Raw genomic sequence first — 14,661 nt, 5'->3', positions numbered from 1 at the left:
TAGCCGCACAGTCCATGACTGCAGCGCCTTAGACCGCTTGGCTAATCCTGCGCGGCGGCAAGTATTAACTACCAACCACTCCAATAACATTGTGATACCACTGGAGGATGTAATCTGGCAACAGATGTGCAACGAAGCACGGTAAGGTCGCAAAGGGGTAGGTCCTGAACCGTCCACCTCCTCAGGTTTGATATCACGCTAATTGTACTGTACCATTAATCTGATAAAAAGTCGCTGTGGCTTATTTTGTGGGAAATTTTATGTCCTCTATTTTCACAAATACTCAAATTTGCTGAAAATTGAGTTGTTTCAGAGTTACAAGAGAAAAAACCAAAATACGCCACATTCTTGGCAGTTTTTTTTTCCATTACTGACCCATTCTCGGGCCAAAATTCTGGTGAAACTTTGAAAATTGAGTTTCAGCACCATTAAAAAACATATAAAAAGCTTGTGAAAAAAACTTCTACAAAACTTTCTGATATTTGGTCTGTTTGAGCACCATTTGCCTGGACTAATAAGCCCTTTTCAATGTGACAATTTGCTTCTGTGAAAGGATCGTAGTTGTAGTTTGTTCAGTAATCACTAAAAAAGGCTCTATGGCCCTCGGATTGTCTAAGCAGTTATATAAGTCAGGCCAAAGTCTTTCTCCATCTATCCTAAGGAAAATATTTCTAATTACACACCCTCTGCTACTATACCTGCAATCTGCCTAGTAAGTAAAATCATTTTAACTTTATTGCTGAGTTGACAAAAACATTGGTAACAAAAAGCTAGGCATGTATTTTGACCAAAAATTAACTAATTTCTTAGTTATAAACTCAAAAAGTGGAACAGGTTACTACAACACACCAACGATTATTTTTACTATTATTATTATTTATTTATTTATTTTTTTTTTTTTTTTTTACATAAGTAACAAGTGAACCTGGAAACAAGCATATATGGAATGTCAAATTTGAGACGTAAACTTTTAAAGCCATATATGGAAAGTTGTTCTTGAATTGTTTCCCAATTTCAGATTTTCATTATCCCTCGGTTATGATTAAAGATAGATAATGAGTACATATATTAGCAAATACACAATTACAGTGCTACAAATTTGTAAAAATCTCCCAAACTCTGAATACAACTGCAGCTTGCAAATACTGGAGAGTATTTAAAGTTAATTATTTTAACCTCATCCACAGGTTTTTCACAACCAAAAGCTTCCCATCGAAACAAAAGTTGGAGATGATCATATAGGAAGTACTCCCAAACTTGATTCCCTTCATGGGTGCTCAACCTCCTACTAGTCTCTTAAAAAGGTTAGGGTTACATTAGTAAATCTGTTACATTGCAATCTAAGGAAACATGACAGTCGAGTAATCTCAAATCCACATTATACTTTAACAAGTGGAACAACTGTGCTCCATCACTTTTAAAAAACAAATTCCATAATCAGATGTTGTCTTCCTCATTTTAAACACACACACACAGCTCTCATTAACATTAAAACGAGCAGGGTTCCCAGTGTGCCCCATTTATCTTACACATTAAATATTTCTATAAAATATACTGTTGAATTTGTCAATTTATTTACACAAAACATCAAACAAAAAATACATTAAATACAGCAAAACATACATCATACTCCATTTCAGACAGTGCCCAAAACTGTTACGTTCCACATTTCATCTTCTCTTAAAGCCATACTTTTTCCGTTCATAGAACAAATCAGTCTTCGAACTGCCCAGATTAACTATTTTGGGGCAGCCATCTCTCTGTAAAATCAGAACAAATTATTCATTAGACTCCTTCCTATAGTTATCGTACATTAGGCCCTATATGTTACTATCTGTTAACATTTCAAGACAATCAAAATGTTAACACAATGATGTAGGCCTAATTATTTTAAAGTTTGTCCATGACAATAATTACAATTAACTTACATCTTTTTCCTGTATCGTACATTCCTTGCAGTAATAAGCATCAGAAACCCCAGGTCCTCCACAAATCACACATCGGCCTTGGTAGGACCCGTAGTTACACTCGTCACAAATACGCACCAGCGTACAGGGCCGCACGTAGGAGTCACAAATAACGCACTTCCCATCACATTTTTCACACAGGCGTCCAATAGCTAAGGAATAAAAGCCAACAATACAACTGCCCTTCATTAGGACTTAACCACATTGCTCTACCACGAAAGTAAATGTAACTAGAAAAAAATCTACATGGGCTCAATTTTATTTCCTTATGTTTTAACTTTTTTTAAAAAAAAGAAAAAAAAGAGGCCACCACCTCTTCCATTAGACTATCTCCGTAAGCTATGGTTTCAAATTAACATTATACATAAATAGGCCTCAGTGAAATTTTCTACTTCTTGATGATAATACCTGCGACGCCGAATGACAATGCTGTTAAGTGTTTCAACTACATACATCCATACATTAATCCTTGTTCCATAGATCATGAATATGACGTTTCGTAATGATGTGGAACATGTCACTTTAACATAAGTTTTCTTTACATAAAAGAATTAATTAATTAATTAATTTTTTTTCAGTTACTACTTCATATCTAAAAATTCATAATTCATCTATTGAGTAGGAGGAGTTGTCATTCAGAAATTCTTTTAATTTGCTTTTAAATGTTGGTTGGCTATCTGTCAGACTTTTAATACTATTTGGCAAATGACCAAAGATTTTTGTGGCAGCATACTTCACCCCTTTTTGTGCCAAAGTGAGATTTAATCCAGAATAGTGAATATCATTCTTTCTTCTAGTGTTGTAGCTATGCACTTCGCTGTTATTTTTGAATTGGGACGGGTTATTAATGACAAATTTCATAAGCAAATATATGTATCACGAAGGTACTGTGAATATCCCAAGTTCCTTAAAGAAACGTCTGCAAGGTGATCTTGGGTGGGCTCCAGCTATTATTCCGATTACATGCTTTTGTGCAATGAATACTTTCTCTCTTAGTGATGAATTGCCCCAAAATAAGATGCCATATGAAAGCATGAATGAAAATAGGCACAGTAGGCTAATTTACTGATATGTTTATCACCAAAATTTGCAATAACCCTAATAGCATAACTAGCTGAACCTAACCGTTTCAGCAGATCATCGATGTGTTTCTTCCATTTCAATTTCTCATCAATGCACACACCCAGAAATTTTGAGTATTCTACCTTAGCAAGAGACTTCTGTTCATAGTCTATATTTATCAATGGTGTTATGCCATTTACTGTACATAATTGTATAAACTGTGTTTTCTCAAAATTTAGTGAGAGTCTATTTGCAGAGAACCACTCAATAATTTTCTGAAAGACATTATTTGTAATTTCCTCAGCTGTTTCTTGCTTCTTGGGTGTGATAAGAGAACTCTGCTGGATTTTGTAGTCTCTCTCTACTGTTAATTTCAACAATCTGCATTCTTCCAGTTAAGTATGAATTAAACCATTTGTGCACTGCCCCACTCACACCACAATACTGAAGCTTATCTAGAAAAATTTCATGAATCACACAATCAAAAGCCTTTGAGAGATCACAAAATATCCTGATGGGTGATGTTTGGTTATTCATTGCATTTAATATTTGATTAGTGAAAGCATATATAGCATTTTCTGTTGAAAAGCCTTTCTGAAAACCAAACTGACATTTTGTTAGTAGCCTACTTCATTTTTACAAATATGTGATGCTACTTTTGAATATATTGCTTATCAAGAATTTTGGATAAAGCTGTCAGAAGTGAGATTGGGTGGTACTTGTTAGCATCAGATCTATCCCCTTTCTTATGCAATGGTTTAACAATAGCATATTTCAGTCTATCTGGAAAAATTCCCTGTTTCGGTGAGCTACTACATATGTGGCTAAGAATCCTACTTACTTGTTGAGAACAATCTTTTAGAACTCTGTTGGAAATGCCATCAATTCCATTTGAGCTTTTACTTTTGAGTGAATTTATTGTTTCCCTAATTTCAGTAGGAGAGGTGGGTTGAATTTCAGTTTTATCAAACTGCATAGGTACTGCCTCTCCCATATACTGCCTTACATTTTCTAATGAATAGCTGGAACCTATTTTCTCAACAACACTTAAAAAAGATTATTGAAAATGTTTTCTACTTCTAACTTCTTGTTAACAAACTTTTCATTGTATTTGATAGAAATACAATCTTCCTGTGCTCTCGGTTGCCCTGTTTCCCTTATCACAATATTCCAAATTGTTTTAATTTTGTCAGATCTGCTAATCTCAGACATAATGCACATACATCTGGACTTTTTAATAACTTTTCTTAATGCAGTGGAGTAGTTTTTTTAATGTTTCATTGTTTCGGGATCATTACACTCCTAGCTATAAGATGCATTTGCCTTTTCTGTTTACAAAATATTTTTATCCCTTTAATAAGCCATGGCTTTTTACATGGTTTCTTACAATTATATTTCACTGTTTTCTTAGGGAAACTTTTTTCACATATACTCACAAAGGTATCATGAAATAAGTTAAATTTTAAATTAGCATCATGTTCCCTGTACACCTCATCCCAGTCTAAATGTTGCAAAGTTTCCCTAAAATTTTGAAGTGTTAAATCGTTAGTGGAACACACTATTTTGGAGCACCGTTTTGCATTACTGTATGGAGTTATATCATATACTGTAGCTGTGCATTGTGACAGACCATTCTTAACAGGAAAATTTTTATTTGATTGAATTTATCTTGGTCTATGAAAACGTTATCTATCAGTGTGCTGCTTTCCTGTACCACCCAAGTAGGAAAATCAATAACTGATGTCAAATTGAAAGAACCTAGTAATACTTTAAGGTCAAGCTTTCTATCTGACTCTTTCAGAAAATCTACGCTGAAATCCCCAAAAACAATAATTTGCTTTCCTTTGTCTGACATGTAGCACAACAAAGAATCCAAGTTCTTCAAAAATAGTTGAAAATTTCCCAATGGGGACCTATATACAGCTACAATTATAAAAGTACATTTATTTAGTTGAAGCTCACATGCACATGCTTCTATGTGTTGCTCTACGCAAAATTTTTTAGTTTCCAAACTTTTCACACTGACGGATTTTAACTTATACGGCAACTCCTCCTCTCTCTATAGGCCTAGTGTCTCTACTTACATGTGCTGAAAGCTTATATCCATCTACATTTACCATTTCGATACCTGTGACTATATGATGTTCAGACAGGCATAGTACATTTAAATCTTCTATACGAACAAGAAGCTCATCTACCTTTTTTTTAATCTTCTGATATTCTGATGCAATATATTAACATAATTTTTTACTGTGCTTTTATGTGAATCTTGTGACATACTAACATTATTTTTCACTGTACTGTTATAAGAATCTTGTGATATTTTCACATCACTAGTACCTGCCCGTCTGAACTTTTCATTAAGCTTAATTTCAATCAATGTAGGATGACTGGATTCTAATCTTAGCCTAAAAAAGTATTCTCATGAGTTTCAGTGCCCCCCCCCCCCCCCCCTCCTAATGATTTTGCTGTCATCTCAGCAAGTTTACCCTTCCCTCTCACAATCACTATAATTTCTGCTAACTTTATTTTCTAAATATTAAATGAGACAGCACACAATAATGACTTCTTGGGGTGAGAGGAACCACAGCAAAACACTGCGCTCTGTTAAATATTAAGTTTAACAATAATGTTTCACTATAAAAAAAAAAGTGATGGACAACAATAAGTAATTATCACTCTATTAAGCTTACCGACGCCAGGCTGTTTTCGGCAAAATATCAAATCTGGATGATGTTTAGCCATTATTAAGCGTTACTCTTCGTTTCCAAACTGAGATACAAACTGTACAAATTCCAGCACACAATTCAACTTCTATAAATGTGTTACAAATCTACAAACGTAAAACAACTGACAACATAGTAAACACGCGTCGAAGTACTAAACAATTCAAAGATATTCAATCGGTTACGTCAAGATAAAAATCTGCGAAGGATTGAATTCACCTTGGAGTTCCGACTGTCTTATTATCTTTGGAAATTAAGGGGAATTTTGAGGCAAAACGTAAAAAATGTTTTACGTTAAATATCTGAACATTTGTTTGTCAGGCAGATAAAATACAGTTTTCCGTACAATACTGCTAGTTGTGTTTGAAGATGCACTTCCAAGAATTTCGGATGACCTGCCTGTTGCCAGAAATCTCGAAGTTACTCTTCTCTCGCCGACAGCGATTGATCCCTCATTAAAATAGTTTGTTTTCTATCGACATTACTTTTTGTCGTACGATGCAGGATTGGTCCGAAAATAGTTGTGAAATCTTTCGGGAACGTGATTCTCGCTTCAGTTAGGAAACTACCATGCGAAGAGTTGCTCCTCGTCTCCAGCCTTTTTCTGAGAAATTTCCACAATTATTGTTGTTTTACGTTGTTACAGCCAATATAATAGCGACACACACTTTCTATTGGATGTTTGACATCGTGTTGCCCAGTCACAGTATTGACAATATTACTGCTTGTTGGTTCAGTATTGGCCTATTACAGGTTTTACAAATTGGTATTCCAAATAAATACTGAAAGTATGCAGTCCCCATTGGTGTTCCTTATTTTACCAATAACTAGGTAATGAGAAGAACGTTTCACAAATCAATTTCCATATATCATAAAAATGCCACAATAAAGATTGCACAACGGCTCCACATTGAATATATCATGTCAAATGATAATGATGAGAAAATCAGAAAACTTCTTCATGCATAAGATTAGGTAACCCACAATTTATTATCATGATACTAAACTATTTTGATAATAATATTTGCAGCAATGAAATTTCAATTATTTTTGAGATCTTACGTTGGTGATGCACCTCATCTGATTATGGGAAATTTTGGTTACAGAACCCTGATGATTGCCTCTCTGGCATAAATATGTCTAATTAGTGTACTATTGTTACATTATTAGTAAGGGGCTTATAACAAGCTGTGAAGGTATTTCACTGTAGACTGAAGGATACTGTGACACTTCACACTAACAGTATATTCACATCTAATATTCCAGTCTCTATGCTGTCTTTATTTTTCCTTGTTATCTCATATATGTCTTTTACATGAGCATTTAAAAAGTCATCTTCCAATGATAAGCTCTTTTGTCACTCTCTTGATGGTCCTGTTTGGTAGTGCTCTAATGAAATGCCCAAAACATTGTGATCTGTTGGCTTTATTCTTTGCTACTATATGTTCTTATGTAAACATCATTACATAGTATTATCAGACCATTATTATATATGTCTCTCAAGGGTCTCTTAAGGATTTTGTTATTTGGGTTGTTGAATAACTGACGATGACAGGTGTAAAGAGATTATAAAATGTAGATTGGCTATAGCTAGAAGAGCAGTCCAGAAAACTAGAAATTTCTTAATGGAAATGTAAGTTTAAGTCTTTTCTAAAAATAGCCTTGTATGGGTCTGAAACAGGAATGATAAACAGTACAGACGAAATAAGAAAAGAATCTTTTAAAAGATGGTGTTAAACAGTACAACACTAAAAATTTGATAGGCAGGTATGATAAACAATGAAGACGTACTCAATTGTGCAAGAAGTAATAGCTCTTTGTACTGCAACTAAACTAGTATAGGTTGGCAGGACACATCCTGAAGCACAAAGATGGCTAATTTGGTTATGGAGGGAAGTGTGGAGGATAAAACTTGTTGAGGGAGACCATGAATTGCATACAATCAGCAGTTTAAATTTTTTGGAGGTTGTAGTAGCTAGGCAGAGAAGGGGCACAAAGCAGCCTAGTATGGACACCTTCAGCAAACAAGTCTTTGGACTGAAGACGATGACAACAACAACATGACACCAATATTTTCCTCAAGATTTTACTTTCAAATACTTTTAATTTGTTTTCTGCTTTTGTGGAATAGATGTTCATATGGGTGCAGAGTCACACACTGGTGTGGTTCCTGTTAATTCTGTCAGTAGATGAGATTGAAAAAAAAGAAGTCCGAGCAAGTCAGCAGCTGAGCAAATATATACTGTTTTCAAACCCAAACCAAGCCCCAGATGGAAGAATGAATTAAACACAAGACATGACAGTTCTTCCAGTACCACTTGATATAATGATGGACAAATGCCAGATGCTCATTGAAGATACTGGAAGACACAAAATCCTCCCAGAAAGGAATGATTGAATATTGGTACACTCAATATCCTCACTCTCACCAACAAACGTGAAGAACTAGTAGATCTTATGTATGGCGTAAGCTCAGGTTGATGGGATTGAATGACTCTAAAGTGGAAAAGCTGTGGGAAGAAATCACTGAAAAATGGATATGTGCTATACTGGAGTAGTAGTAGTAGTAGTAGTAGCAGTAGTAGAATCCAAAAATGGGGTCGACCTCATCCTCCATAAGGACATAGACATACAGAAAGATGTCAAATACGCGAGTGAGGATCATCCAGATGAGACTAAGAGCTGGTAATATATAGCATACTGTTTTGCAAGTACATGCAACACAGATGGGATGCACCACAGACGAGAAAGAACATTTCCTTAATGAACTTGAAGAACAAATACCGGAGGAGAACAGCATCCTTATGGGTGACCTGAATATTCAATTTGGTAAACAGACTAGGATGTGAAAATATCATCAGTCCTCATGGTTATGGGAACAGACCCCTGGAAGGAGAGAACCTAATGTATTTCTGTGTGTGAAACAACTTAGCCATTTAGAACACATGGTATGAGAAGAGCGAAAGTCATAAAATAATGAGAAAGAGCTGGGAGGGCAAGCTCAAGACTATGACAGACTTAAAAAAAATTGATTTTGAGAAAGAAAGTAAACAACATAACTTAAGCATACTTCCTTAAATTGATATTTTTCAACTAGCCATAAACTTTATCTCCACCCAATTGTATTTTGGCCAATTTAAAATGCCACTTTTTCTGACAGACTGTCAATATTTAAGGATTGAAGAATGAACTTAATGGGTCACTTATTTGGATTGATAAATTATAGTTGACAAACTTTATTGATGTAGTTTGCCTCTCTCAATATCATGTGACCATTGGTATATCTACATTAAGTGTTATTCTGTAAAGAAGAAGTGGAGAAAGGAGATGTTGTTTCATTCTTCAGGAATTGTTATGCTTTTAAGAACATTTCATAATAAGTCCTTTATAATAGTAAGTTCACACTGAGCACCTGCAGGAACTTTCAATCTGTTCATAAATTACCTTAAGTTCCATTCATCTATTTAACAATGAAAAACAAAGTTATAGTTTTTTGTCCATATATTATATTTCACAATGATATTAGATATGTCATGTTGCCTGTTTTGTAGACAATAAACAAATTGCTTAGAAATTTGTCACTGATACATTACAACTACTTTTATATAATGTTAACAGATAATCAATAGCAACACACTGTGATGATAGATACTAACAGCGTGCATTAATTTACACAACAGCATTGGATACTTAAGGAAAGTAAACAAAGTTATATGTCTATATCTACAACTCTACTCTGCAAACCACTGTGAGGGGCATGGTAGCATGTACATTCCATTGTACCAGTTATTAGGGTTTCTTCCTGTTCCATTCACATATGGGACATGGGAAGAATGATTGTTTGAATGGCTGTGTGGATTCAGTAATTATTCTGATTTTATCTTCACGATTCCTGTGTGAGCCATACTAGGTGCTAGTAGTATAATCCTAGAGTCATCATTTGAAATAAGTTCTTGAAACTTTGTTAATAGACTTTCACGGGATAGTTTATGTCTATCTTTAAGAGTCTTCCACTTCGGTTCATTTAGTACCTCTGTGACACTCTCCCATGGAGTAAACAAAGCTCTGACCATCCGTGCTGCCCTTTCTCTGTATACGTTAAATATCCCATGGTAGGCATATCTGGTATGGATCCCACACACTTGAGCAGTTTTTTCCATATCACTGAAAATACTAAATTACATTTACAAATACTGAAAACCAGTTTTTTAGATCATGTATGTTTATCCATACTAAAGAAAATTTAGACATTTATACAGAGTGGAAGCTCATTAAATCATTTTTGCATCAAATACACTTAGCCTGTATGTCCTTTCATATATTTTCAGCACTGCACTTTGTTTTCATTTTGATTCTTTCAGTAAATTTATTTCCACATGAAAAAGGAATTGTTTTACTCCATTTCCAACTTTATATTTACATTTTTCCTGTGGATTTGCTTGCAAGTACTCCCTCACTGTAATCCAAACACCCAGAGATGAAATGTTCCTTTAGTTTTCTTTTGGAGGTGCTCAGTTCCTTTAAGCTGAATGGCTGTCTGTTATAAAATTAGCTTCCTGCATTTGAAGGGTCTCTATCTGTCATTTTCACTCTTTTGCAGCAGATATGCTAATTCTCTCCAGTTCTTGCCATGAAAATCTCTTTTCAAAGGTGGTGTACAATTTACCATTAAAAGGAGTATTATCTCATACTTGTACAAACTTGGTGCAGTTAATATTTTAAATTCTTTGAATATGCTTTTGCAAGACTCCTATGGTATTAGTTTTGCTATCCATCTTACGGGTTTCTTTTGAAGTATTAAAATTCTCTGAATGTGTACATCTGCTGCTCCTCCCCATATTGGTATACAGTCTAATATGTATGGGAAGATAAGTCCAAAGTACATTTTTAGCAAGGTTTCTGGTCCATCGTATAGCACATTTTTCTCATTAAGAGGATATTTGTACATATTTTTGACATATCTTATCAATGGGGTTTTCCCATGTCAGAAATTTGTCCACTTCTATTCTCAGAAGTCTATTATTGACAATTTCTTCTAAGTCTGCACCCTCAATGCTCAGAATAAAGTTCTCTGAGCTGTTGGTTCTGTTTGTTTCAAATTTTGTACACATTGTTTTCTTCCTGTTGTTCAATAAATAATTCTCTCAAAAATACCATTCTACCATTTGCATGTTCTCCTCTTCCAAGTTCTTCACCGAGTCAATGCTTATTAGTATGGTTGTGTCATCAGCATACATAATCATTTTTCCATTTACTGAAGGGGGGAGTATCATTTATATACAAGGTAAAGGACAGAGGTCATGGTACTGAACTCTGAGCCACTGCATATTTTACCTGCAGAATATCAGAGTAGACATTTTTCTCTGTATTTCTGGATTTATGTTTTATTTCAACACACTATTGTCTGTTTTCAGCTAAGGTTTTTATAATATCCATAGCTTTTGCTCTTATGCCATACCAGTCCAGTTTTTCTATAAAGAATTTACCAAAAGCTTTTGAAAGGTCTAAGTATACAATAGATGCCTTCCTTTGATGGTCCAGAGCCTGAGTTAATATATTTTACAAAGTTTGTCACTGCAGTATTACTGGCTCTCCCCTTTCTAAACCCCCGTTGTGCTTCTTTTAGGATGTTTAGTCCATAATTCTATCTTTAATCGCTGCTTCTGCTGTTTAGACAGAACTGTGGTGACTGTTATTGGATGATGGTAATTTTAATATTTATTTGTATAAGAACTCTTCTTATCAAATTTCATTTCGGTTGGTGACATTATTTATCAACTTAATTTCTGCTGTGAACTTCCAAAAAATGGTAACTCATCCTCAAAAACTGTCATTGCTGACATCTTTGTAGGTATCCACATCTACATCTATACTCTGCAAACCACTGTGAAATGTATATCACATTGTACCAGTTGTTAGGGCTCTTTCCTGTTCTATTCACATATGGAGTTGGGAAGAATGATGTTATGAAAGATGAAGTTATGAAGCCACTAGGAAAGTTGACTACACAAGAAAACTCTTACACACTATGTCACTGCTACCCCCACCACATAAGAGGGCACGGAAACCACCAGCATAAATACTATGTCTTACCCACTCTCAGTTGTAGCAGTCCTGTGGTACAGGGGAGGCTATGTCAGTTGACTCTTTTGTGTGGCTGATTGTCTACAATCGTGCAAGTCTCGCTGTCGATACTCTGCCACTGCAAGCTGCAGTGTCAACTTCAGAGTCTCACTGACAGGGTATAGGGACCACCGTCAGTCTGCTGGTGTGCTGGAGGCTTGACCAGCAGGCCCAGTAAGCTGTACACTGTCTGCCATCATGAGGGGGTGTCCTGCTGCTGCCTGCTCCATTCCTGCAGCCAACACTGATGCTGCTGGCCTCTGTCAAAGAGTACTTCAGACTGGGCTAGAGGGCAAGTCTCCCAGGTGCACATCTTCAACAAGATCACTTTGAAGATCAGTCCACATAGGCTGCTGTCCACCACTTCCAGGGAGTGCCACACCTGCCAGCACCTGTAGACCATCGACTGACCCATGACAGAATGGTTGACCCATGATGTAACGGCTGCCATACGAGGCTTCCAGGACACAGCAGAATTGCCAGTAATGCACGCTCACTTCTGCTGACTGGATCTGCACTCGGTTGGCCAAATGGAGCTGCCAGCACCTGCAGAAGACAACCCTTTACTTTTGATAAATAAATGTTTTGTTGTGAATGATGTTTCCTTGACACTCTCAAACATCAACTGATCCTTCTCACGGCGCCCTTACTGGATCAACTCTGAAAACCATAGGGGTCTGAATCTGGACACCTATAATGCACTGGAAATTTCTGTATGAAATAATATGTAAAATAGGGAAAGGCCACCACTCATCTATAAGTGAACTGACGTGCGGCACATAGGAACACACAGTACTGTTTCTATTGTGTGTTTCTTGTGCCACACAATTGTCTGCTATTGTGGTTGCCTTTCCCTTAGTTTACGTAATATTGGGCTTATTTCCTTTTGACTTTTAGTTTTGTTGGAATTGTTGTCGCATTAAATAACTTTTGAAAGAGTGTGGGCAATGGAGTTGAAATAATGTTTTATGGTCTCTTACAGAATACCGTCAATGTTGTCTTTCAAACTTATGCCTGTTACTATATAATTTTAAAACTCTTTCTCAGTGAACATTTTGTTTCTTACATGTTGTGGTTTATATTATTTTTTACAGTTGAGTACTTCACTTGTTTCCATGCTACACAGAGGCTATGATTTTATTGCTTTTCTAATGCTGTACAATACTGTTACTTGTTATATTCTGCAGGATGCATTTATAACAATCACATATATTGCATTCTGTGTGCTTTTCCAGATATTATAATGTCAAATTTCTAAATTAATTTTGTGGACTTCCTACCAATTTAATGTGTTGTTTTGTGGTCACTTTTATCTTTTTAAACTGATTTACTTTGATTTTAGAAGAATGCAGTGAAAGATTCAAAGTAGTACTGTAGCTGAAGATGAGAAGCAAAGTAAGAGCATTTGGAACACAAATCTATATCATATGTTCAGATCATTTTCAAAGAAGAATGGGGCACGTGGAGGGTTATTTCTAAAGAGGTAAATTTATGAATTGGCATGTGGTCATTTATTCCATAGTAACATCATCTTTTGATACAGTAAGTAAGGGCCCTACCAATAGAACTGATGTACTGACATTACAGAAATGTCAAATTTTTTATTGCTGGTTTCCTAACCAGATTTTCTTGCAAATCATGGATGTGTTGTGTTTGTGTCAAGTGTATGTGAGCTACCTTCCACAAAACACTAATGTCACAAATAAATAACTACCTTGTTTAGTTACTAGAGTGTTAGTAGTTACAAGAGTGTAGAGAGTGCTTTCATTCCACTCTCAGTAAATTTCTACCTACCTGAAACCAAATTTCATCAAGATAGGTTTCAGCTGGAAGGGTTATAAATACAGACAAAAAAATGGATGAAGATCTTGTTGATTGGCTTGAATATAATTCTGAAATGCTTGCACAATGTGAAAATGCCATATTCTTCTAACTGTATTAATCTACATTATGGATAAATTTTAGTTAATATTTGTTATACAGTGATAAAAAATGTTTAGAGCTGTTTTCTCATATCAACACCAAACTACCATGTGTGTTGTTGATTTACTTGCAGAGCCAGAGATTGTCCTTTTTAAGAGACAGTTCAAGTGAAAATAAGTGCAAGGAAAACATTTATCAAGATCCAGATGAAGACATTCTAAAATACCACTTTACTCCAGAAAAGTATGACAACTTTTTCGATTTAATGAAAGCCATCTCAAGAAAGCACATGCATATAAGCTGTAAATTAGTACACATTCCAAAGCACTGATAAAGCACTACAGATTTGTTTTTGTGTTTACAAGTTACTGTTACATTAGTGAAAATTTGTGAACAGTGACCAAGAAAGCCAAGAGAGCCACAGAAATGGAAACACCTCTGCACATCACAACGAGTCTGCCACATCAGAAGAACACAGATAACCACAGAATTTACGAAAAGACTATGTAACATCAGTATGGCCTTATGGTAAAATTGTTTTTGTAATGCCATTTAGCCCGAAAATGAGGTTTTCCCTCGAAACATGTTGCTAAATAAATAAGTAATACAATAGTCAACAAAGTTTGTGACTGGTATTAAAAAACATTTACAGACTAGAACTTGCTCACTTACACCTGCTCGGGCCCATTCTGGAGTCAAACTGTTATAAATACATTCTGTCAATAATTGAGTGTGTGACATGCTGGGTGGAGGCAGCACACTGGCTGACACTACCAGAGAATCAACAGCTAAAGCATTCTTACTGTTGTGAATTTCTAGATTTTGTTGTCTGGGTGTAATTGACACTGACCAGGGCTATC

The 14,661-nt window shown here is 35.5% G+C and overlaps 1 protein-coding gene and 1 long non-coding RNA gene across 2 annotated transcripts; one reads left to right on the top strand and one right to left on the bottom strand.

Annotated features, from left to right (window-relative positions):
- Window positions 1-1,552: 1,552 nt before the first annotated feature.
- On the bottom strand, window positions 1,553-5,926 carry LOC124544846 (PHD finger-like domain-containing protein 5A). The gene is made up of 3 exons (XM_047123560.1): window positions 5,723-5,926; window positions 1,929-2,119; window positions 1,553-1,760 (listed from the first exon to the last, which is right to left on the bottom strand). The coding sequence occupies exons 1-3, from the start codon at window positions 5,772-5,774 to the stop codon at window positions 1,671-1,673; spliced, it is 333 nt and encodes a 110-aa protein (XP_046979516.1). The 5' UTR covers window positions 5,775-5,926; the 3' UTR covers window positions 1,553-1,670.
- A 122-nt stretch (window positions 5,927-6,048) lies between these two features.
- On the top strand, window positions 6,049-14,380 carry LOC124544841. The gene is made up of 3 exons (XR_006967569.1): window positions 6,049-6,730; window positions 13,221-13,361; window positions 13,935-14,380. It is a non-coding gene; the product is annotated as an uncharacterized LOC124544841 (long non-coding RNA).
- The last annotated feature ends 281 nt before the right edge of the window (window positions 14,381-14,661 follow it).

This window comes from Schistocerca americana, chromosome 1 (assembly GCF_021461395.2).
Source record: "Schistocerca americana isolate TAMUIC-IGC-003095 chromosome 1, iqSchAmer2.1, whole genome shotgun sequence".
Classification (NCBI taxonomy): Eukaryota; Metazoa; Arthropoda; class Insecta; order Orthoptera; family Acrididae; genus Schistocerca; species Schistocerca americana.
The sequence above is the reverse complement of the archived record's forward strand: the minus strand, read 5'-3'. Positions and strand labels throughout refer to the sequence as shown.

Bases quoted from the DNA above. Each gene is read 5' to 3' on its own strand.
- LOC124544846 (XM_047123560.1), bottom strand. From the start codon at position 5,774: ATGGCTAAACATCATCCAGATTTGATATTTTGCCGAAAACAGCCTGGC. The intron at 2,120-5,722 runs GTAAGCTTAATA...TTTATTCCTTAG, and splicing joins CCGAAAACAGCCTGGCGTCG to CTATTGGACGCCTGTGTGAA. The intron at 1,761-1,928 runs GTAAGTTAATTG...CTGATTTTACAG, and splicing joins GTACGATACAGGAAAAAGAT to AGAGATGGCTGCCCCAAAAT.